Source organism: Channa argus, chromosome 19 (assembly GCF_033026475.1).
Source record: "Channa argus isolate prfri chromosome 19, Channa argus male v1.0, whole genome shotgun sequence".
In the NCBI taxonomy this organism is placed as follows: Eukaryota; Metazoa; Chordata; class Actinopteri; order Anabantiformes; family Channidae; genus Channa; species Channa argus.
The window spans coordinates 21,204,426-21,229,207 of NC_090215.1; the positions used below are offsets into that span (position 1 = coordinate 21,204,426).

Below are 24,782 nucleotides of genomic sequence, written 5' to 3' on the forward strand. Positions count from 1 at the left end.
ATACCACTGGATCGTGGAGGAGATATCTCTGGCCTACAGGTGCAAGGGTGCTCAACTACCACTGCAGCTGAGTCCAGTTTACTAGGAGCATGGCCACCTCATGGGCCCTTTTTCATGGATGTCAGTTAAGGATAGACATCTTGATGTTAAGCTCCCGTCCAAGCCTGTCCAAGGACTTCAAACCACCAAAGCTGCTCATGTAATTCTGTGCTTTCAGTATGTAGGGGGTGATGTGAGGAGATGAAATGTCATCCCTCGGATGGCTGTCTTTCTTTCTCAATTTATAAATGCTTAATTGAACTGTACTGATTTGTCTCTGGTTTAATCTTTGCCATGACAAAAGTTGTGGTTTTATTATATTGTAAATGTTATATTTTCTGTTCTCACAGACTTTCTGGACTCTTAGAGTCACTTTGAAATTGTGGTCTCAGCTCTAAAGTCCAACCCCTCCCTTCTGAGAGAACTGGACTTGAGCTACAACAACCTGCAACCTACTTCACAACTCTGCTGGACAAAGTCAAAACCTTAAACTAGAGCCTCTGAAGTCAGTATTTTACTACTGTACATTTGTATCCTAAAATTATTTTGCAACATGTTTAACATAAATCTGCTCCAAAGGTGCAGTGGACATCTCCTGTGACTCAGACTCGTTAAACAGCACTGAAAGTGCAAAAATATTCAAACTGTTCCAAACTGAAGCTTTAACTCATACAATAAAATATTTAGTTTGTTCCTAATGCCTCAATGGGATTTTTAGTATTTAATCAAGGTTGATTAATATTAGTAAGAAAAGTCTGTTAGTGTGAGTTATTGACATATTGGTTGTGGAAGCAAATCAGTCTTTTTTTTTCTTCCTGTTTTGTCACTCAGACTGTTGTAACACAGACACAGCAGCAGGACAGAGACAGAAATCTTGTTTAAATCATGTCCAACAACCTCTCCCATCTGAGAACTTGAGCTGAGTGACAACAAGTTGCAGGATTCAGGAGTGAAGCTGCTGTGTGGTTTTCTGAAGAGTCCACACTATAGACTGGAGACTCTGAGGTCAGACACCCTTTTTTTGTTTGTAGTTGTTTGGGGAGATCAGAACTTGATCAGTTATTAAGTTATGTGACAAATCAGGCTAAAGTGTTAGCATAAATACAAACGGCTGTTGGCTTAGGGTATTCATAGCAATCAGATTAGACAAACTGACTCAAGAGTTATTCGGGAGCAGAAAGTGGAAAAACTGCATCAGAAACACCACAATTATAACATTTGTTTTTACTCAGGGCAATTTGAGTGCGATTATATAGTTGAGAGTCAGTCACTGTTTCTACTTAGTGACTTGCACAGGTGAGACAACAGGTCATAACAGAACCTGTACTAACAGCATTTTTAAAAATGTGTTGTATCAAAGGGAATTTAACAGCCCTAATTCAAACATATCTGACTGGACTATGAAATTATTTACATATACATACATACATACATACATATTACATATTTACATTTACATTGATTTTTCAGATTGATGTTTTGCAGTTTGTCAGAGATCAGCTGTGATTCTCTGGCCTCAGCTCTGAAGTCCAACCCCTCCCATCTGAGACAACTGGAGCTGAGTGGAAAAGACCCCTATGATTCAGGAGTGAAGCTGCTGTCTGCTGGACTGGAGGCTGCACATTGTAAATTGGAAACCCTGGCGTCAGATGCAATTTTGGTTACCATCGTCAGTACCTCGTCTGTGGATGGCGTGTCGACTTTGTTCCACGTCAGGGACTTGACTGATAGACTCACTGACATGGCTCCGGTACTGTGATACTGTGAGTACACTGTGAATACTGTAAACACTGACTAACTGTAATAATAATACTCCAAACATGAGCACAGGCACTGTGGCTGTTACAGACACCATCTGGGTCTGAGTCCAAGTACAGAAAACAAAACCTGAATGACCCTGTGTTTGATGCTTTGCTTTTTGTTATTTGAATGCTCTCACTTTATTGTAGCATTGACCACTTGTAAAATTGAAAAGTTAATAATTTTTCAGACGTGACTCTGACTGGCAGCTTTCTGACATCTGCATATAATAATTGATCAACAGAAAGCCACAGATTTGTCAAGCAGTTATTGCTGCAAAGATTTTTTATTTTTTTGATGAAAGTTTACCATATGAATTTAATTTTTAATTTATTTAATAAATTCTTTCCCCCTGTGATTAATTTACAACCATTTTGTTGAATAAAAGCTCATATATAAAAGTGTACATCTCTTGGCAGTGTTGACATATACAACCAGTGAATTCATATAGAAATATTCATACATTTTGAGGAAAAAATAAGAATGAACAGTCTGAAGAATTTAAAGATAAAATTCCATTCATTAACAGCCCGATGGATTTTTATGAACAATATAAAATGTTAAATATTCCAAATTAAACACTTGACCAGCTCCAGTACAACTTAAATTTTTTTCAGCACAGAAAACCTTTCAAACCGCCTTCGGAAATGGTGAGAAAGAAGAAAAACAGATTTCATTTTACTTTTTTCTGAGGCTGGTCCATGTGAAGTGCTGTCTCCTCATTTAACGTCACGTCTGCTTTGGCACTTTACTGTGAAGTGTTTCTACTTTTATGACTGAAATAACAGCAGAATGTTCAGACAGTGTGTGTGGCCCCTCAGTTCAGGTAGGTCTTCATGGTGTTGATGAGCTGGCTCTCCTCCTCCAGCGTCAGGTCCAGATAATCCTCCTCATGTTGAGAGATGTCCACCAACACCTCGTTCACCAGCTTGTCATCCTCTGAGGAAACACCAGTGAAGGATGGTTCATTAATTCTCTAGGTTAATTTAAAAACATGAAGGTTTTCAGTGGAGTTCTACAGCCTCTTTTTGTGTGGGATAGGTTTTGACTCTGATCTCAAATTGTAACATTGCCTCCTCCTTAGCTCTGCAGTTCTCCTCTGGAAAGGCTTCTGTCTTTGTCCTGCTGAATGTCCATGTCATTTTAACTGGTTTACCTGTGGAGTTGTAGGAGGTGAAGGGTGGGGGAACATCCCTCTCAAAAGGTGAATACAAAAACTGCAGAGACACAGAGACAGAGGTCAGATCAACAACCGTGTACTAAAGGAAGATCTCAACAACACTGAATCAGAAAACCTTTATTGTCCATTGTGAAGTAGCAGATTTAGAGTTGGAGGATTTGGACTGAGATATGTTTGTGGAGGCTCCACTGTGATGTTTTTTTTTTTTTATCTGCAGGGTCGATTCCCTAGTATGAGAGCTATATGAACAAGCACAATATACAAATATTGTGTGTGTTGACATTTCAAAGCAATGTGAGAATAGTGCCAGTACTTTTTGTTTTGACTGTACAGCTGAAAAGGTCAGCCAGCCAGTGGAAAGCAATTCTTATTCCCTTTGTTTGCATTGGGATTGAGATGAGCGTTGTGTATTGTGTTTTACAATTTAAAGACAGAATTTAATCAATGCGTTTGTTAGGAAGCTTGAGTTTCTCTTCCCAGGCATCTTTTGTCGGCACAACAGAAGCACACTCAATAATATTCTACGCATATCGCTGCATCACCTCATCATTTTGATGCTACCAGGGATTTAAATTCTTGTTTTCTAACTTTTTATGGTTATAGGCCCATTGATGAACCCTAAAAAAGTGTAAAGGCAGATTACACTGCAGACACATGGTCAGACACTGACTCCATGATCTCTGTTCACATCTCGGTCAGTCCGATGTGAAGCGGCCATATTCTCCATCCTCCCCCTCCTCTTCTGTCTCTCTCTCTGTTTCAGCTCCTCTTGCTCCTGAAAAACCCATAAAACTCATAAATACAAGGTGAAGACAACTCACACAAACTGACAGAACTCCAAATCCTAGTTACAGTCTTTGACAATAAATTGAAAAGCAATTATTTATTTTGTTTATTAATTTCCCTGTTGGTCCCTGCTGCAGCAAAGGAGTAAAGCTTGGGCTCAGGTTGTTGTAGTGTATTTGTACTTTGCAGAGTCAACAGCTGGAGTAGATCAGGCAGCGGGTCAGTCCTCACCCGTTGGGGTAGAGAGAATGGGATGCTGGATACCTATTTCGCTCCTTTAATCAGTGTGCTGTGATTCATACATGTATTCGTCTTCAAACAATGTGAAGTCCTCCTAAAATATAAAGTCAGTTTGTTTCTGATTCATTCTGTAAGTACAAGGAAGAAGCCAGTAGATCCTCTTTCTCCACCGCAGTTCTAAAAATAAATGTTGTAATTTGTCTTTTAAACACAGTAACTTTGATAGATTCCAAATCAACTTGGCTTATTGACATTTCATTTAAATGGCAGGTTTGAGGTGCATTTTTCCCCACAGAACAAAGTTTGTAATTATCTGGCCCTTTTTTCTTAGAGTGTAGTTGTGTTTGAGGACACTGGAAGGCAGGAAAGACCGTTTTATACATTCTTGAACTGAGGACATTTTGACAGTTTAAAGTTCAGTTACATTTCAGGTTCAGATCAGAATCAGGTTTATGTTAGGATTTAAGGTTTATGGAATGGTTCATATCACTACTCACAAATATAAAACAGACTGTGTGTCACCTGTCTGCAGTTGTTGATGTGGATTTCGGCCTGGTTCAGGTCTCCCTGACAGGCTCTAAGCCCCAGTCGAGCTTCACTTGCACTAAAACCCCGAGCCATCAGCTGAGTCATTTTCTCTGAGTCCGGACACAGACGTCCATACAGAGACTCCACCTGACGAAGACCACACAAGATCAAAGGAAACTCAGTGTCCATCAGGCTGTTGTGGGACAACACACAGATACGTCAACCAGTGTCCTTTCAGACAGTAAAAACATGAGCAGTTACTTTGGACAGTTTGTCTTGAGCCTGAGCAGCATTTCCTTCGTAGTAGAACAGGAGACTCTGGAGGAGATAAAGCCGGAGAAACAACACCTGCTCTCTGCCTGTGTTACCCTGACAACACAAATATACATATGCTAATAAAATGCACATTGTCAGACAAAGAAAAGAAAAAGTCAGACACAGCTGTAGGAGGCCAAGAAACTAGACACTAGTTGATGTCATGAATTTGAATTTCCTGTTTCTGTATGTTTCGGACCTTGATCATCTGCAGCCTCGCCTGCTGCTCTCCGTAACACCTCAGGAAACAGTCCTCAGCTTTCTGCAGTCGACTCTTGGCGTCCTCCAGATAGGACAGAGCCTCCAGTGCTTTGTAACACCACACGATGTCCAGCTGCAGGACAGCGTAGTTATCCACAGAGGTCAGCAGAGTCGAGTCAAATTTTCTGTAAAGAAATCTCAAGTGTTCTTCAGTCCATTTTTACATGTCTTATATTCACCACAATCGGAGAGAAGTTCTGTCAGATGTAGAAGGTGCGAAGTTGGGTCAGACATGTCCACACTTTGTGCTGTGTATCTTTAATCCAATCAGAGCTGCGAGATAAAACAGTAATTTAACTACCGTCATACCATTACAGACCATCTACACCTCTTAAAGGCCTGCTTTACACTTTTTGAACTGGATTGTGATTGTAGATATACACCTTTTATAGTCAGATTAGATTTTAATCTTTTAGTTGATATTGGCCCTGATACTGATTCTCAGAGTCGGTGTGCATATCCAGACCCTCTCAGACATGTGGACACCTAAAGCATGAACTGACATTTACCCCGGATGATGTCAGATTATTGTACCTGAACTGCTGGTCGGCCTCCAGCAAGTGACACAAGGCATTTTCGTACTGCTTCCTCTTCATCAGAGAGCGTCCTTTCTCATTGTAACCCATGGCCAGGATCAGAGCCTGACAAAACACACACACAGACACACACACACAAAGGTCTTTATTGAGCATTACATTCACTTAGTTGGGATTTTTAGAACGCTGACTTTAACCCTAAACACCTTTCATCCTGAAATCTATTGATTTGTATTAGACTTCGGTTTTACTCAGATGTTTCGACTTCATGAGACGGTTTTCACTTTCTGCTGGCACTTAGTCCCTTAAAATGATATGACATAATATGTTGTCATAAAAAGTGTTTTTAATTCACCTTCCTCTCCCTGTGGGGGATCTGTAGTGGGTTTCCCTTCTGGTCAGCGATCTCCAGGTAAGGCATGGGGAAGTGGTCTTCACTGCCATCTGACAAAGACACAAAGACGGACTGAATGTAGAAAACTCTAATATTTTCTGACTCATAATTTCCTTACTTCTAATAATGTAATAATGTGATTTTCACATATAAATCTTTTGTCTTGGACAGAATGACCTTTTTCATACTTTTTGCTTCCATGTGTTCTCTACGCCATCCGTGAGGTAAACTTCCCAAGTCGGTTAGGGTTGGAAAAGACTCTACAGATTATAACCTACAGGCCAAAGATTTGTGTTTGCAGAAACTGTCCACGGTGCAAGTTCACTGACAGGTGTCTCATTTCACACATTGAAGGTATGTTATGTTTACTTCAACATCCTTGAAGCTATTCTTATGTAGCATTTAGACATGCTGTTGAATGTCTTTCAGTTTTTTCATGATGCTCAACCACGACAAACAAAGGAGTGCTTCTGATCACTGTTGTTACTGTCCAGAGATGTTTGCAGTGTGTGTACACATGCCCAGCTGTAGCATGAACACAAGCACATTTGCAGACATGATAGACATGAATAGTAGGAAAGAATACATATGTCAGAGAGCAAACATTTTCAGTTCTAAAATTGTAACTCTGCTTGCTAAAGACAGGTTGTACCTCTCTTGGACAGGATCTGGAAACCTTTCCGAGTCCTCTGGAAACTCCTGTCCTGCTGCTCCTTCTTTTCTTCCTGGTTCTTTTCCTTCTCCGTTCGTTCCTCCTCCTCTTTCTGCAACTGCTCTATCAACTTGGGGTCAGTCACTCTCATCACCATAATCTTACTGTTGTTCTTCACACCCTGCTCGTCCAGACGCTGACCTGATGAGACCAAAACACAAAACTGTCCAACTAGCAGAGCAATGCTAGAGGTGAGCTCTTAAGCTTGTTACACTCCTGTGCTACAAATTTAACACGCTGGGTCTCATGCCTTTTACTCATTTGACATGTTTGTAAAAGAACAGTTTCTTACAATTACAATGGAAATTGAACTGCAATGGTGATTACTTGGTGATTTTAGACTAATGATCAAATCTGTAATTTGTGCAATTAAGCTTTTCAGAACATTTATCTGAATAAATCTGACAGGGAAAACTCAGAAACCTTTAGGATAGAGCTCATGTTAAATGAAGGAAACTACGTGACCAGTGATGCCTGAAGTTATAAACATCCCTGCTGTTGCACATTAGTGAAATGAGGGAGGAGAATAACTGAGAAACACGGCATTAAATACCAAATATAACAATGTAACAAGGTCAGATTGTGAATATAATTTTCATATCACTAAAAAAACTATCTCTGGTTCTCTGATTAAAAAATAAACTGGCACCTTTAGCTAATTCTTTTTTAATTTAAAAATTAAAACGCTTACTTCTGTAAGTTAAGATTTTCCATTTTTCCTAATAAAGAAAACTTATCACAACTTAGAAACTGCAACCAGATTTTGGGCATTTTTTTCTCTTCATAAATGAAGTGTTGTGAATTAAAATAACTGACTGAAAGGCAAAAAATCAAAGCCCAACCTTAAAAAAGCTGTAAACAGAATAGATTCTGTTCTTCTTCTTCTTGACAAAAAACAACTAAAAATTTCACATTAGGATTAATCTTCTATTGACCAATTAATTAAGATTTGACTGGTGGTCTTGCGATTTCACCTGCAGACAAAGTTTTCCCTCTGAGGATCAGTTTGATGTATTTGAGGCCGTGCTCCCCTCTGATCCTACAGAAACACACAACATTATGACTGAGTTCCAATGATCACATCATTCTCAAACTAATACATACATAAATATTGGATTTTCAAACCATTTATCTGGATCTCTGTGGGGTGTAATTCCATGCGTGCATTGTCTCATTTTTAAATGTTCATGTTTCAGGTGTACAAATTAGGAGGAGAAATATTGATGTTTCTAAGGTTTCCGGTATTTGATCATCCTCAGTGACCTGGATGTTTACCTGTGAATTTCTGTGTTAAATGTATCTTAATTTGGTGTTTTGACCAGAAATTTTAAATTTTAGAGTCTTCCTTTGACTACAGGAGACTTTTTAATCTGTAAAAAAATTACAAATAATGAATGAACACATGAATTCAGACAGATGGTTTTAAAAGTGAAATGTGTAAATTCAACATTTACTGTATTTAGGGATGTCCTGATATCAGTTTTTCCCAGACTGGGTACAAGTACTTACATTTGAGTACTCGCTGATACTGACAACCAAAACAAGTACTAAACTTTTTCGCTTCCAAAATGAGTTGCTGCACAGTAAAATCCTCATTACTTGTTCTGCCAAAACAAATATGGTGGTGACTGACGTTTAATAAGCGAAGCAACTCGCTGAAAAGAACAAGAAGTGGGGAATAAAAACAAAAGATGAATAAAGTACAGATTTAGGATGAGATCCTGGATGGAGAAACACTGACAATGTGGACTGTAGAGTCTACACAGGAATATGAAAGTAAAATAAATATATAACAGTGAACTTGAGGTAACGTTCCAATTTCTAGTTATATATAACCCTTGTTGTTGCTGATGGCTGCTGATGCTTGTCAGTCAGAAACATGAGTATGAGTGTTAGTAACTATATCTTAAGACTTCAGCACAGTAGAGTTTGAACCCAGGTTTACTTTTATCATCATCAATTATTCAATTCAATTCAATTCAACTTTATTTATATAGCGCCAATTTACAACAAAGTCATCTCAAGGCACTTTACAGAATAAAGTCCAGACTACACAAGTATGTAGAAGCAGCCCAACAAATCCCCCTTGAGCAAGCCCTAGGCAACAGTGGAGAGGAAAAACTCCCTTTAATGGGAGAAACCTCCAGCAGAACCAGGCTCAGGGTGGGTGGCCATCTGCCTTGACCGGTTGGGGTGAGTGGAAAGTGGAGAAAGAAAAGAAAAGAGCAACGAAAAGCAACAACAAAAAGCAAAAACAAAACAACAAGAAAAGCAACAACAAAACAACAAAAAAGCAACAACAAAACAACAAAAAAGCAACAACAAAGCATCGTACAGGTTGTAGGATATAGAATTAATGGTATACAGTGGTGACAAGTAAATGTATAGAGAAAAGCTAGTTCAGGTTGAGTGAGCAGTTTAACTATAAGCTTTATCAAAAAGGAAGGTTTTAAGCCTAGTCTTAAAAGTAGAGAGGGTGTCTGCTCCCCGAATTTGGATTGGAAGCTGGTTCCACAGGAGAGGAGCTTGATAGCTAAAGGCTCTGCCTCCCATTCTACTTTTACAAACTCTGGGAACCACAAGTAGGCCTGTATTTTGGGATCGAAGTAGTCTAATCGGGCGATACAGAACTATGAGATCTTTTAAATATGATGGAGCTTGACCATTAAGAGCTTTGTATGTAAGGAGGAGGGTTTTGAACTCTATCCTAGATTTTATGGGAAGCCAATGAAGAGAAGCTAGTGAAGGTGAAATATGATCTCTCTTTCCTAATCCAGTCAGCACTCTTGCTGCAGCATTTTGGATTAATTGAAGGCTTTTTAGGGAGTTATTAGGACACCCCAGAAGTAAGGAATTACAGTAGTCCAACCTAGAAGTAACAAATGCATGGACCAGTTTTTCGGCATCACTTTGAGACAGGATGCTTCTAATTTTAGCAATGTTCCGTAGGTGGAAGAAGGCTGTTCTAGAGATTTGTCTTATATGTGACGTAAACGCCAAATCCTGGTCAAAAATAACTCCAAGGTTCCTCACCGCAGTACTGGAGGCCAAAGTTATGTCATCTAAAGTAACTATATTGTTAGACAGCATATTTCTCATGTTTTTAGGCCCAAAGAGGATGATTTCAGTTTTGTCTGAATTTAGAAGTAGGAAATTGTAGGACATCCAGGTCTTTATGTCTTTTAGACATGCTTCAAGTTTGACTAATTGGTTAGTATCTTCTGGTTTCACAGATAAATAGAGCTGGGTATCATCTGCATAGCAGTGGAAGTTTATGGAATGTTTCCTAATAATTTTGCCTAAAGGTGACATGTACAGATTAAAAAGTATTGGTCCTAACACAGAGCCCTGTGGAACTCCATAGCTAACTTTGGTGCATAAAGAAGAGTCATCATTAACATGAACAAGTTGGAATCTGTCTGACAGATAAGATTTAAACCAATGTAATGTGGTTCCTTTAATCCCAAATCCATGTTCTAGTCTCTGTAATAAAATGTTGTGGTCAATGGTGTCAAATGCGGCACTAAGGTCTAGTAAGACGAGTACGGACACAAGTCCATTATCTGAAGCGAGGAGAAGATCATTGGAGACTTTTACCAGTGCTGTTTCTGTACTGTGATGAGCTCTATATCCTGACTGAAAGTCTTCATACAAATTATTCCTGTAAAGGTGATCACATAATTGTTTTGCAACTACTTTTTCCAGGATTTTAGAGATAAACGGGAGATTTGATATTGGTCTATAGTTGGCTAAATCACCTGGATCAAGACAGGGTTTTTTAAGTAATGGTTTGATTACAGCAACTTTATAAGCCTTTGGTACATAGCCAGTTTCTAAAGATAGGTTAATCAAATCTAATATGAAAGTGTCTATTAAAGGTAGAACATCTTTAAGCAATTTGGTTGGAACAGGGTCTAAAAGACATGTTGTTAGTTTTGAGGAGGCGATAGTTGAACTTAGCTCAGTGAGATCTATGGGTGAAAAACAGTCTAAGATGGATTGGGGCCTTATTGAGGATTCTAGAGCTGTTGTACATGAAGATCTATCTGTAATATTTGTAGGGAGGATCTGGTGAATCTTTTCCCTAATGGCTGCAATTTTATCAGTAAAGAAAGTCATAAAGTCATTGCTGCTCAAAGTTAAGGGAATACTAGGCTCAACAGAACTATGGCTCTTAGTCAGCCTGGCTACAGTGCTGAACAGAAACCGGGGGTTGTTCTTGTTTTCCTCTATTAGTGCGGAATAATATGCTGTTCTGGCATCACGGAGAGCTTTTTTGTACATTTTTAAACTGTTTTTCCAGGCTAACCGGGATTCTTCTAAATTAGTGGAACGCCACTTCCTCTCTAATTTTCGTGACGCCTGCTTTAAGCTGTGCATTTGTGAATTGTACCATGGAGGTCGGCTCCTCTGATTCACTGCCTTCTTTTTCAGAGGGGCAACTTTATCTAGTATCATACGCAATGAGGCTGCAGAATCGTCAACTAAGTAATCAATTTGCACAGGAGTAAGATGGCTACTCACCATAGTATTGACACATGGTGGTGAAAAAGATGAAGAAATAATTTCTTTAAATGTATTCACAGCATTTTCAGATAAACATCTGCTGTAGTGGAATTTTTTCCTAACTGCTGTATAGTCCATTATTGTAAATTCAAATGTTATTAGAAAATGGTCAGACAAAAGAGAATTATGAGGAAATACTATTAAATTATCAGTTTCAATGCCATATGTAAGTACAAGGTCCAATGTGTGACTAAAACAGTGAGTGGGTTTATTTACATTTTGGGAAAAACCAATTGAATCTAGTAATGAATTAAACGCAGTGCTCAGACAGTTACTGTCAGCATCTACATGAATGTTAAAGTCACCCACTATAATGACTTTATCTGTACTAAGCACTAAATCAGATAGAAAATCAGAAAATTCTATCAAAAACTCTGAATAAGGGACTGGAGGACGGTACACGATAACAAATAATAGTGGTTTTTGAGTTTTCCAGTTTGGGTGTGAAAGGCTAAGAGTAAGGCTCTCAAATGAGTTATAACTATGTTTAGGTCTAGGAATTATTGATAAGCTAGAGTGAAATATTGCTGCTACTCCTCCACCTCGGCCTGTGCATCTAGGAACATGATAATTAATATGACTTGGGGGGGTTGACTCATTTAAACTGACATATTCTTCCTGCTGCAACCAGGTTTCAGTGAGACAAAGTAAATCAATTTGATGATCATTTATTAAGTCATTTACTATTATTATCTTATCTTATCTTAACAGCTCTAAACCAAAGACATTTTTCCACCTCAACCTACCTGCAGAGGCTTTTATGGTATTGGATGCAGTATCAGAGACATTTTACGAGTACAAGTATACGTTGGCATAACAAATTCTGGTACCGACATTGAGACATCCCAAACTGTAGTAATGATTTAATTTAAGTGAGTTGCTTATAAGAGTCAATTTCAATGATTATGCCAAAGATTAGATTTTCTTTCATACAGGTCTGTGTGTGTGTGTCTACCTGTTGACCAACTCCTGAACCAATACGTCCAGCCTCATCTGGATGTGGTTTGTTGTCAGATCCTGAAAAACAAAGAGGTCAACACTTTTATAATTGGTGAGTTAAAAATATTTAAAACATGCTTTCACACCCAGCTGTGCCTGAAATCTCATCCTGTTTACTATAAACTGCACTGTAGCCACCCTCTGCCATTGTAATTGATTGTCAAAAAATGTTACTTGTATGTATTACACTTATGAATTCCGCACCTAGTACATTCAGTAAAGTGCTTTATTTGTCATTATACAGACAAGATGTACAACGAAATTACGTTAGATGGTCGGTGGGTTGCAGCTGAGCGTGGCACCGCTATGGGCCAACCTGACCTGGTCCCTAACACACATGTTTTTAGGTGTAGGGGAAACCTAAGCAAACATGAGGAGAACATGCAAACTCCCTCCCTGCATGCAAAGGCCCTGTCTGGTCCAGGGATTGAACCCGAGATCTTCTTGCTGTGAGGCAGATTGCTAACCACCATTTTCTATTACACTATTTACATAATTGTTGTTTAGCTTTTATTCTGTCTGTGATCATGATCAAGTGTGAAAACTGCTGTGTGTTATATGAGGAGTAGTGAATGAAGGAGAAACATTGGACTTGTCTCCCCCTCTGTGTCTCAGTCCATGTCTCTCTACCTTTCTTAAATCACTGGGCAGCTTCAACTCCAGCGTTGCCATGTTGGACTCTTGAAACATCTTGTTTCTTTTCCCTATCCTCACTGCCAGAATTCTCCACCAGCTCCTGATGAGAAAAAAAAAATAATTGTACAAACAGCACAGAGTGGAAAAAAAAGTTCATGTTTCGAAATATGATGAGCTCTTTTTACAGTTCAACCTGTAACATCCTGTCACATCTGCCACATGATTAACTTTTATACATATTGTAAACAGGTACATGAAAGAGGTTCGAGAAGCAGTGAATGAAGCTGCCACAAACTCACTAGAGACAGGTGGAAATGCTGCTAATAGTGACCTGAGCTGCTCACCATGACGCCGTGAGTGAGTGTGTGTGTTTGTGTGTGATCTTGTATGAACAGCAGAGTTACATTCTCTCACCCCTGCAAAGGCCCGTTTGAGGGTGAAGACCTGGTTTTAGAGTTAGGACAATGAGAAGTAGCAGGTTGTTCAGCTTTGCCTCCGTTTACTACTCCAGCATGGTGTCTGAAAACAACATGAAAACACAAACAAAAGTGAAAGTGAAAGCAATGGACAGCTGCAGGAATTCCCCTGGCCTACTGGCTGGAGTTTTGTTCAGCGAGTCATTACTGTGTAAGAACCAGAATAACCATAATCACTGCTCATGTCGAACTAAAGGCTCCAGAGCAACTGCTCTTAGTCCTCAGTGGGTCACAGGCTAAATCTGATTAGTGTGGGTTGGTTCTAAGACAGAATTAAATAAGCATAAAGACCCTGCAAAAAATGCCGTTGGATACTTGTCATATTTTTAATAAAATAAAACTTGTAATAATGTTTTTTCCAAATGGCAGAGATGTGTGTCCATAGCTCACGTAAATGTAATAGAGTAAAAGTACATTTGCCTCTGACTCGTTTGAAGTAATGTTAAAGTAAAACTGAAAGTAATACTGACTCTGCTATTTGCTAATTCATTTTTAAAGCAAAAGGACATGTAAATGTTATTTTTATATAAAACTTTCCCTCTCGATGTTCCTGTGAGTTACCTGGATGTTTGCGGATACGATGACAAAGCGATCTGTGGGCAGAAACTGCTGCTAAACCTCGGTTCAAGCTTCTCTTCTGCTGCCCGGAGATGAAGTGCCGCCGTTGTCTTTCGTTTTTACCTGCTCAAATCAACCGCCCCCGTCGCTTCGAGAACGGAGCCGAAATGAACCGACCGGAGCCTAAGACAGTAAGGCCGTGCACGTGTAGTTAATAAATGTTAACACACTACGGACTGAACTGTGAGCTGAAGTAAATAACTTTAAAAGAAAACCGAGAACTGGTCACTTCTGTATTCACTTTCCCCGTGAGCAGTTTTTTAAAATTGTGATTCAAATAGGTAATGATCTGGCAACTTCTTTCGCTATAGCAAAGGTATAGCTTTTATATATTCACCTTATTATAATTAATATTGCTCTGATCATCAGTTCAGAGTAGCCCAACAAAAGCTCTTTGAATGGCTTCTTTTAAATAGATGAATATAAATGATTGTAATAAAGCTGAGGAACCTGCAGATGGCGACATGTCACTAAATTGGTGCTGTGTTTAATCAAAACCATCCTGTCTTCTATCAGTATATAGCATGTTACAATGTGCACTATAGTACATAATTCACATTTATCTCTGAGTTTTGAGAGGAAAATATAAGTTTGCATGATGCAAAATCAGATGTCACTTATCTGGTCCTCTGCAGATGTGACTGTAGGCTGACCTTTTTGGGAACCCAACTAAATTAAGTGGCATCATCAGGTTTGACTTAACTACAGCAGCTCACGACAGGATGGACTTTTTGTTTCATTCATTTTCTTTATTGGCTCATCAACATGGAGCTCATTAACATAAATTAAATCAAAATCAACTTTTACTTCAGATTAGAAACAAACTGCTGCTTTGTGTCAAGCACAAACTGTTTTCAAATCAACAATGAAACTGTTCCCTGAAACTGAACTTTGACTTTAAAGCAGCAGCTCTTTAAATAACAAAAAGGTCCTTTGGTTTCTCCAAAAACGTTGACAGATAGAACCAGTGGCTTCGTTTAGAAAATAATATTCATACATGTAGAGAGAATAAAAGAATAAACACTTTGAAAAATGCTGTTTAGTCAACCTAAACTTCTGTTCAAAAATTTCCACACTTTTATAAACACTGTTACAATTAAACATAAAATACTCCAAATTAAACACTGGACCAAATCTGGTACAACTTTCAGTCTTTCAGCACAGAATGTGGTTCAACCCCAGCTGAATTATTGCTGATGAACTAAAAATAAAAACCACTGATGAACTAGATTCTGAGGCGGTGATAAAGAAGAAACCCGATTATTTCTGAGGCTGGTTCATGTGCAGTGTTGTCTCCTCATTTAATGTCACGTCTGCTTTGGCACCGAGTGAAGTGTTTCTACTTTTAGGACTGAAATAACAGCAGAAAGTCTCTTTTATTGCTTCACACAGTGTGCGTGGACCCTCGGTTCAGGTAGGTCTTCATGGTGTTGATTAGCTGGCTCTCCTCCTCCAGCGTCAGGTCCAGATAATCCTCCTCATGGTGAGAAATGTCCTCCAACACCTCGTTCACCAGCTCGTCATCCTCTGAGGAAACACCAGTGAAGGATGGTTTATTAATTCTCTGGGTCACCAATTTCTCTGTGAACAAATTCCACAAGCATCATTTCTTAACATCCCTGCTTTCCCCAACAGAAGACCCCACATCATATTTGTCTACATTTGGCTTTTAAAGTTGCTAATTAGTGGTTAGCAGTGTTTCCATGAAGTACCTGTGTCTGAAATGTGTACACATAAACAGACCAGAGAAGATTTTACTTTGATAATGATTAACTGATTAATTATGACAAGATTTTTTTTTGTGTGATTTCTATGTGAACCGGGTTTGACTCTGATCTCAAACTATGTCTGTCTCCACTTCAGTTTGCCTTTGTTCTGCTGAATGTCCCCGTTGATGAACTGGTTTACCTGTGGAGTTGGACGAGGTGGTGGGCTCCTCAGAAGAGGGGGATGTGGAGGAGGAGGTGGAGGGTGAGGAAACAGACAGGATGTCTGGAGAGAAGACGCCCTGGTTGTCCAGCAGCAGCTGAGTTGCTGACTGGACGTCTCCGCCCGTCAGTCTGAGAGCTGCTTCAGACACTTCCCTCTCAAAACCCAAATACAACAACTGCAGAGACACAGAGACTGAGTTTAGTTTAGCACGATAAAGATTTTTATAAGTCCAGCTGCGAACAGTGAAACCTCTATGATATAGTTTGACATGAACATGTTAGTTAAAGTGTTTAACTCATGGAAAAATGACAGTCTGATGCTGTGTGTTACACAAGGGTTTGGTTTATTTACCCTCTGAGTCTGCTATATATCATGCTAATAATTCACCAATTAAATAGGCTTTTGGTTGTCAGTGTGAGGGTAATGGGTTACTGATGTGTGTGTGCAAACACTGTTCTTCCTCGTAAGTGAACGCTCCATTCTTTGGTTTACCTGCTCCATCTTCTCTGGACTGAGTGCCCCCTCTGTGTTGTTATTGGTGGCCTGAGCACCCCGAGTGGAATCCAGGAGGATCTGAAGAAATCACAAAATGTTATTGTCCATCATAAGGCATCAGATTTATACACAGAGTTAAGAAGAGTGTGGAGGTGGTGGACTGAGTTATGGGAGTTTGGAGGCTCCGCTGTGATACATCTCTGTGTGTACAGATCTGATCTGCTGTCTATTATTTTACCTCTGGGCTGTTTTAATCTTAACGAGAGGTCGATTTTTTAACTAGAGTTTTGGATCGTTCTTCTTCATTTCAATCAGATGTATTTCCTTATTTCCTGCCTGTCAGGGAAACAGCCTTTAACCACAGTGAAGGTTAGAATGTGGATTGATCTACGGTGAACAGGTCTGCTGGCAGGTTACTCCAAAAGTAGATCCTTTTTCTGTAGAACGTGGTTACTACTGTCTGTGTTTGCTTTACGATGGAAAATGATTTTAGTTTTGTGATATAGCTTGTTAAATATATCGTGCACATGTATTTCGGTGGGAATATGCATTTTTGACATGTGTATTTGTCAGTTTGGAGCTAACGCTAAGCACTTTGCTTCATTATTGTGTCCAGTTATAAAAACTAAGTGTAAAGGCCGACTAAACTACACACAGATAATCAGATACTGACTCCATAAGCTTTGTTCATGTCTCCGTCAGCGTGGTGCAGAGCTCTGGCAGCATCACTCGTGGAGTATCCCAGTTCTGCGAGGATGGAGATGTTCTCCATCCTCGTCCGCCTCTTCTGTCTCTCTCTCTGCTTCAGCTCCTCTCGCTCCTGAAAAAATGCAGAAAACCCATAAAACGCATAAATACAAGGTGAAGAGAACAAGTCCAAAACACAGAGAGATGGAGACAAACAATAAAATCAAGGTTCCTCGCACTGAAGAACCTGTAACCTGGTGTTTTAGTGTTTTCCCTGAAAAAACTAAAATGTTTCAGTATCAACATAATCTGAAACATTCATTTATTCTGCTTTATACATTTTAGCATTTCACAGTTTAAAGGTTACACTCGCATTTATCAGCTTTATATCAGAATCAGGTTCAGGTTTGGGGATAAGGGCTGAGGACAGTCCTGTGTGTCACCTGTCTGCGGTTGCTGATGTGGATTGCGGCCTCATGCAGGTCTCCCTGACAGGCTCGAAGTCCCAGTCGAGCTTCTACCTCAGTGAAGCCCAAAGCCATCAGCTGAGTCATTTTCTCTGAGTCCAGACATAGACGTCCATACAGAGATTCCACCTGCAGACAACCAAATCACATCACAGGAAACTCACAGTGTCCATAAGGTCTTTATACAGGCTTCATGATACAGGACTCAGCTCGGTACTAAACACAGAGACAGTCTGATTTCCACCTTAACATCTCAGTCCCTGAAACGTCCCAACTTGTCAGTTACACATTAGCTTTTGAGTCTTAGCGGCTGTGGGACAACACACAGATACATCACCTAGTGTCCTTTTTGACAGTAAAAACATAAGCAGTTACTTTGGACAGTTTGTCTCGAGCCTGAGCATCGTTTCCTTCGTAGTAGAACAGGAGACTCTGGAGGAGATACAGCCGGAGAAACAACACCTGCTCTCTGCCTGTGTTACCCTGACGACACAAACACATACCACACGTGTAAAAAAAGCAGCTGTTTCTCATTTCTTGGTCTCATGAACTTGACTTTTCCTGTTTCTGTACGTTTCAGACCTTGATCATCTGCAGCCTCTCCTGCTGCTCACCGTAACACTTCAGGAAACAGTCTTCGGCTCTCTGCAGTCGACTCTTGGCATCTTCCAGACAGGACAGAGCCTCCAGTGCTTGGTAACACCACACGATGTCCAGCTGCAGGACGGCGTAGTTATCCACCGAGGTCAGCAGAGTCGAGCCGCACTTACTGTAAAGAAATTCAGCTGGGGTTAGTAAAACACTTCATACGGTATGTGGTCAAAGCATTCTTTAAACCTGTTTTTACAGCTCTACCTTTCACCAAATTCAGTGAGAGGTTCTGTCAGATGTGGAAGGCTGGGTCCAATAAACAGGGACATACAGTATCACCTTTCTTCAATGCAGCCATGTTGTAGCACTTAACACTATCTATTTGTTCTTTCCTCTGAAAGATGAACAGATTTTGACCAATAGAAGAAAACACCGAGGTCTGTTTGACACTTTCTGGTGGTTGGAGAGTTACAGCCTTCATATGCAGGTAGCTGTCTCATTAGTATCTCTGATTATATTGGACCACTGGGATTTTAGCTTTTCAGATTTTCAGGATAAAGTACTAAAACTTTAAGGTATTTCATTCATTAGGTTTAATTTGTCTATCTTTGACTCCTAAATCTATGGAAAAATCTTTTGATATAAAATTATGATACATCTACCCCCAGATTGATAACTGGAAGATGAATGGATCTACAATATACCACCAACGGTAAAGGATGTCCTGATCCGAGCATTTCTGGCCCTGGTCATGATCTCAGTTCTTTCTGAATAAGTATCTACAGATACAAAGCCTGTTGCAATACAAATTTACCTCAATCGTACCCCCCAGCGTTTGCTGTTCAGTATGGCCTTTGTCTCAGTCAACCATGAGAAGTCAGAATGGATTTTTACATTTTTTTATTTATTGGTCGACCCTCATATCTACCCTCAGGATGAGCTGGGGATGTCTTTATCTGGTGTGATGTTACGGCCAAACCATGTGTTCTCTGTGCGTATGTCCTACAGACCTTGCCTGATGGTGAACTTCACATCATAAATACAGTTCCCTTAGGAAGATGCAAACACAGAAAGCATGAAATGGCCTTTGCCCCTATTAACATGAGAGATGTCTGTACCTGAACTGCTCATCGGCCTTCAGCAAGTGACACACAGCATTGTCGTACTGCTTCCTCTTCACCAGAGAACGACCTTTCTCATGTAAACCCATGGCCAGGATCAGAGCCTAATAACACAGTCTTCAGTGAACATTTAATTGACTTATGTTTGTTTCTTAATACACTTGGCTTAACAACAGGTAAACCTGAGCTCATCCCAACCCTAAACCCTTAAGTCTTCATCCTTAAATCTGTGGATTTACATGACAGAGATCTACTTCTTGTCCCAAAAAGGAAGTTGGATTTATTTAACAGCTGTATATACTGCAGGTGTTTGCTCCTTCATTCTCCCTTTTCTAGTTGCACCTTGGACATAAGTAAAAAAGAAGACCAAATAAAAAAAAATGAAAAAAATTATTTTCCATCACCACATAAAAACTGATTATGTGAGAGACAGACAGATGGACAAACAAAGCAACGAATGTGCCTTGTTAACACTCTACCTTTCTCTCCCTTTGGGGGATCTTCAGTGGGTTTCCCTTCTGGTCAGCAATCTCCAGGAAAGGCGTGCTGATGGGGTCTTCACTGCCATCTGACAAAGACACAATCACAGACAGAGGGATTGACCAAATCAGAAAAACAGCAACATCCCCTGATATTTGGGTTTTTTTTAAACTGAGATGGTCAGATGTCAGTAAGGTTTTTAAAAATTCCTAGACACTATGTTCTTCTCTGTGCATTTAATATGGGATTGTGATATAATCTGATCGCGTGATATGTCTGTGAGGGTCAAATAGAAAAACCAAGGAGCCCTTCTTTTCACTGTTATTGCTGTCTAGAGATGCTCTGTAGTGCCCATGTGTGGAACATGGCTATGTACGTATCCCCAATCATAGTATGAATAGAGGGGGGAGTGGTTCTTAGTAAGAGTACACGTACATCAAAGGACAAAATGATGTATCAACTGGCATTTATTTAGTCTCCATCTTTAAAATTCAAAACAGCCGTACCTCTCTCTGATAGGATCTGAAAACCTTTCTGTGTCCTTTGGAGACTCTTGTCCTGGTTCTTCTTCTCCTCCTCCTGGTTCCTTCTCTCCTCCTCATCTTTGCGCAACTGCTCTATCAGCTTGGCATCGGTCACCCTCGTCACCATAATCTTAGTGTGGTTCTTCACGCCCTGCTCGTCCAGACGCTGGTCTAAAAGAACCACAACACACTCAGGGTTTCACTGCAGAAACACAAACTCTCAAACCAGTGATCAACTCTAAAGCTCATTTCACTCCTAAATATTCTCTGTTCACACACTAGAAACTCTGTGTTCTCTGTTTGTATGTCAACAGCCACAGCTGTCATCAAACTATTTTGTCAACTTTTCTGCGAGTATGAGCAGCATGTTGAGCTCCACAGGTTCAGTTTATTTCAATGCATACTGTTTGTGCAGTTTGCTTAAAACAATTATCTGTAAAAACCTTTTTCTTCATCAATGACTTCAGGAAATAATTGCTCATTATTTAAATAAATAAACAAACTATTTCACCTGCAGGACATTTGAACTCACCTGCAGAAAGAATTTTCCCGCTCAGAAGTCTGATGTATTTAAGGCCATACTCCTCTCCGATCCTACAGCACAGAAACAAACGCAATTTAAGTAAGTTGATAACTATTATGACAATAATTTGCTTCCATCTAAGCGCTAATAATCTTGTGTGTGTGCGTGTACCTGTCAACCACCTCCTGAACCAACACATCCAGCCTCGTTTCCATGTAGTTCTTTGTTTTTGGATCCTAAAAAAACAGGTCAACACTTTTACCATCAGTGTTTTTTTGTTCAAAAATCACGAAAACAAATTGATCATGATTCAAAAAATATAAATGGTGCAATTTCCAAGGATGCTTTACTATACCCACTGTATATGTTGTATTTCATATTTAGCACCCTGCATATTCAGAGCTACTGGTCTGGCTGTAGTTTCTATTCCACTTTTTAAATTTAAGATTTTATACCTTATACCTTGTGAGTCTTCCTACAGAGTAAACGCTAACTGTGTGTTTTACAGTATACTGAGCAGTGCATGAGTGAGAAATATTACACCCAGCTTGTCTCTCTCTGTGCATCTGTCTCTCTACCTTCCTGATGTCTTTGGGCAGCACCAGCTCCAGCGTCGCCACATTGGTCTCTCTGAATGTCTTGTTTCCTTTCCCTCTCTTCACCGCTTGAATCCTGATGGACTCCAGAGCGCCCCCTACCTCAGATATTGACAGAGACACCAGAGGGGCGTAGCGCTCCGCCAGCTCCTAATGATTGACAAAAATGGTTTTGTTTTAAACTCATTTTTATATATATATATATATATATATATATATATATATATATATATATATATATATATATATACACATACACATATATGTATATGTATATGTATATGTATATATATATATATATATATGTAATGTAATGTGATGTGATGTGATGTAAGAGTCTAAGAAGGTCACTTCATTAGTCATTTCAGTCTAAGCCGACCTGCATGTGCTGCAGTCCTGCCTGGTTGTTGTCGTCGGTATACGGAGGATTCCACAGCTGGATCTTCTCCTGCTTCAGCAGGTTCTTCAGCTTTGCCTCTGTGTTCTGCTCCGCCATTGTCACTGAAAACAACAACAAGAGAGTCAGGAAGGACGAGGAGAAAGTGAAAGTGCTGGACGGTTGGAGGAATTCCCCTGTCTGCTGAAGATTTCTTCAGTGAGTTCTTGCTGCCTTTTGCCCTCAGTGGGTCACAGGTCCTGACTTGGTCACCAAGACAGGAAATTTAGCAAAAGGATCCTGCAAAAAATTGTTTAATACTTGGCCACAACTGGTGGCCACCAGTGTATACGTAGACAACACCAGCGTTTTTTGCGTCATTGTTCCCATCCTTCTTTTCTCTAAATCAATGCAGGCTATGCGAGGGTGAAACTTTGTGTCTATGTATTTATACATAGATAAAAACAACTGTATCTTTAACTTCTGATGGCAGTTAGACCTCTGAGTCTTCTTGGTCAAGTCTCAACATGCCTAACAGTGAATTTTTTTATGTTTATCACATTCATAGTAGTTAAAATGTTTTAAGGCCCTTAATGTGTTTTTAGTGGAACTTTTTTATCTCAGAATTGTGTCTTTTTACCTCATTTTGAACTTTTTATGCCATAATTGAGATGCACCATTTTTTTACCATTGCAAACTTTCCTTCATTTAGTTTCACAACTGGCAGAACTGTGCTTCTATAGATGTCATGAATGCAGTAAAAAGTACTTCTGCCTTTGAAAGCTGTAAAAAGTAATCAATTGAATCAAAAATGTCTTCACCACTGCAGGTAAATTATTCCTTAATTGAATAATTTTCAATTTGATTTTAAAGTAAAATGATGAATGAAAAAACACTACATTAGTGTATTATGGGAAAAGTAGTTTAGATTTTGGAGCAGGCAACATTTCAAATCAATGAGGTAACGTCGCCAAACCTTTACCAGTGGTCACTATAGTAAAGTGGAAACAGAAACCTACAATGAAGTTAGCTGACATCCAACTAAACGTTATAAGACAAACTGTTTGTGTCCAGCTTTAGCTTCAGCTAATTAGCATTTTCTGTCAATAGTGACAGTCACAGTTGAGTTAGCGGTTATGTCACAGCTGCTAGCTCACAAAAACTGTTTCTACGGTTTTATCCGTTAAATCTGATAAAACTTCGATGTTCCTGTGAGTTACCTGGATGTTGGAGGACACGATGACAAAACGGTCTGTGGGCAGAAACGGCTGCTAAACCTCGGTTCAAGCGTCTCTTCTGCTCGTTGATGTTTTTGTTTTGGTGGATCTGTCGTTTCTGGCAAAGACGTGACGAGAGAATCAAGAGGTCTTACTCTGAGAACGTTTCATGAGCCAGTTGACGTATCGTACGTGTCCCCACCCAAATCAAACGATAGGCTCTGCGTCAATCACAGCGAAGACAGACTCGACCGCGGTAAAATAGACGATCTGTGTTCTCCTACGGGGCCCTATGAGGGTCAAATATCAAAACATATTTCGGTGAAGATAAACTTACTTACAAATTGTAACAGATTATAAAGGATAATAAAAATGAGGCACAATACATTTAGAAAAAAAATCTACGACAACAAAATTCTGATAATTCCTGTTAGACACTAAGAGAGAGCAGAAACCGTTGTACAATAAACAGAAAGCATAAAGTTGGTTGTTTGTTACCATTATTCGTACATTCGATAGTGTATCACTCTTGCCAGTGTAATGCAGGAAAATATTTAAGGTCTGTAAAGTTGTTTTTCCAAATGGTTTATTTAATTTTTCTATGCAGCTTGATGCAAATACAGGAATGTAACAAACAGGGCCCTGAATGCATTTTAACGTCCGTATACAAATTTGAAAAAAAACAAATTAACAAACATCTGAATCTTGGATCTTAACAACATCCAAATAACAAAACACTTATCATTGTTGGTTATAAAAAGCGGATGAAATATCCAGTACGGTCTTGGTGATTTGTTGACATTTATTTGAACACTGGCAGAGGGAGAAAAAAAGTATGACCGACAAAATGTTGCATCACATAAAGAAACAACACCGTTTAGTTTCCAAAAATTAAAGGAAACTTTTTTTTTTCATAAAACACCTGCCTTATTTTTGTAGTTTACACTATTGCATCAATAACAGTTTAACTGCCAGAGAAAACAAGCCTTAAAGTTATGCCACTAAACACCCTTCACATTTTCACTTTCTTCCTGCTGTCCTATGCAGTTTTTCAAAAACTGCAGACAAAAAAAAAAATTAGAAAAAAAAAATAGACTTTTCACTAATTGAAATAATTAGTGTAGAGGTTTATTTTAGGGCTTAAAAAGAAATATTTGTTGAAAAATTTTATCAAAAAGGTCACTTTGTGCTACAGTTTTTAATCTGTATCTCACAACCAGCTCCTCCATTTTCTGAAGAACAATCATGTGTAATCTCAGAAAAATGCAAGATTAAAATGTAAAACAATGTGAACCTTAACTTCAATGTTCAAACTATTCTCCAGAATATTTTAATTTTAGTCCAAATAACTCTGGACAAACACCAGGATCTCCTGATCGTGTGGACAGGTCTACAGCCGGATAAACCCCTGAGGGGGCCCCCGCTACTGCATCTCCCAAATTAATTTAGCAACATAAACTAAACTCCTTTCAAAAAGCTAAAAGATCACAGTTGACTATGGAGACAATCAAATTAAACAATACTAACTTAAGTCCACTTTGTACTGTAGCTTCCTCCTGCATTTTCACTAACCTTCATCAGAAAAACTTACCAAAACACATAATGTAATATAAAATCCTAAAAGCTACTCATGACAGATCTTTCTCCATGACAGATAAAGACTGTGCCACAACGTTTGAAAGTTCTG

General features: G+C 39.3%; 3 protein-coding genes across 4 annotated transcripts; 1 reads left to right on the plus strand and 2 right to left on the minus strand.

Moving 5' to 3' along the window:
• The first annotated feature begins 1,236 nt into the window (after nucleotides 1-1,236).
• LOC137105074 (ribonuclease inhibitor-like) lies at nucleotides 1,237-1,798 on the plus strand. Its single transcript, XM_067487023.1, has one exon. The coding sequence runs from the start codon at nucleotides 1,514-1,516 to the stop codon at nucleotides 1,796-1,798; it is 285 nt and encodes a 94-aa protein (XP_067343124.1). The 5' UTR covers nucleotides 1,237-1,513.
• Nucleotides 1,799-2,156: 358 nt separating this feature from the next.
• LOC137104427 (NEDD8 ultimate buster 1-like) lies at nucleotides 2,157-14,179 on the minus strand. Its single transcript, XM_067485601.1, has 14 exons — nucleotides 14,030-14,179; nucleotides 13,407-13,511; nucleotides 12,987-13,092; nucleotides 12,313-12,374; nucleotides 7,766-7,830; nucleotides 6,732-6,932; nucleotides 6,041-6,129; nucleotides 5,684-5,790; nucleotides 5,088-5,274; nucleotides 4,835-4,942; nucleotides 4,568-4,720; nucleotides 3,690-3,794; nucleotides 2,996-3,056; nucleotides 2,157-2,778 (listed from the first exon to the last, which is right to left on the minus strand). The coding sequence occupies exons 3-14, from the start codon at nucleotides 13,044-13,046 to the stop codon at nucleotides 2,657-2,659; spliced, it is 1,320 nt and encodes a 439-aa protein (XP_067341702.1). The 5' UTR covers nucleotides 13,047-13,092; nucleotides 13,407-13,511; nucleotides 14,030-14,179; the 3' UTR covers nucleotides 2,157-2,656.
• Nucleotides 14,180-14,591: 412 nt separating this feature from the next.
• Nucleotides 14,592-23,257, minus strand: LOC137104417 (NEDD8 ultimate buster 1-like). Of its 2 annotated transcripts, none has more exons than XM_067485577.1 (15): nucleotides 23,099-23,257; nucleotides 21,882-22,003; nucleotides 21,485-21,652; nucleotides 21,078-21,142; nucleotides 20,916-20,977; nucleotides 20,366-20,554; nucleotides 19,859-19,947; nucleotides 19,377-19,483; nucleotides 18,250-18,436; nucleotides 18,043-18,150; nucleotides 17,644-17,796; nucleotides 17,187-17,333; nucleotides 16,511-16,591; nucleotides 15,995-16,193; nucleotides 14,592-15,613 (listed from the first exon to the last, which is right to left on the minus strand). In XM_067485577.1, the coding sequence occupies exons 2-15, from the start codon at nucleotides 21,996-21,998 to the stop codon at nucleotides 15,471-15,473; spliced, it is 1,815 nt and encodes a 604-aa protein (XP_067341678.1). In that variant the 5' UTR covers nucleotides 21,999-22,003; nucleotides 23,099-23,257; the 3' UTR covers nucleotides 14,592-15,470. The 2 variants fall into 2 exon arrangements, with proteins under 2 accessions (XP_067341678.1, XP_067341677.1); XM_067485576.1 differs by having other exon boundaries at nucleotides 14,592-15,667.
• Between the last annotated feature and the right edge of the window lie 1,525 nt (nucleotides 23,258-24,782).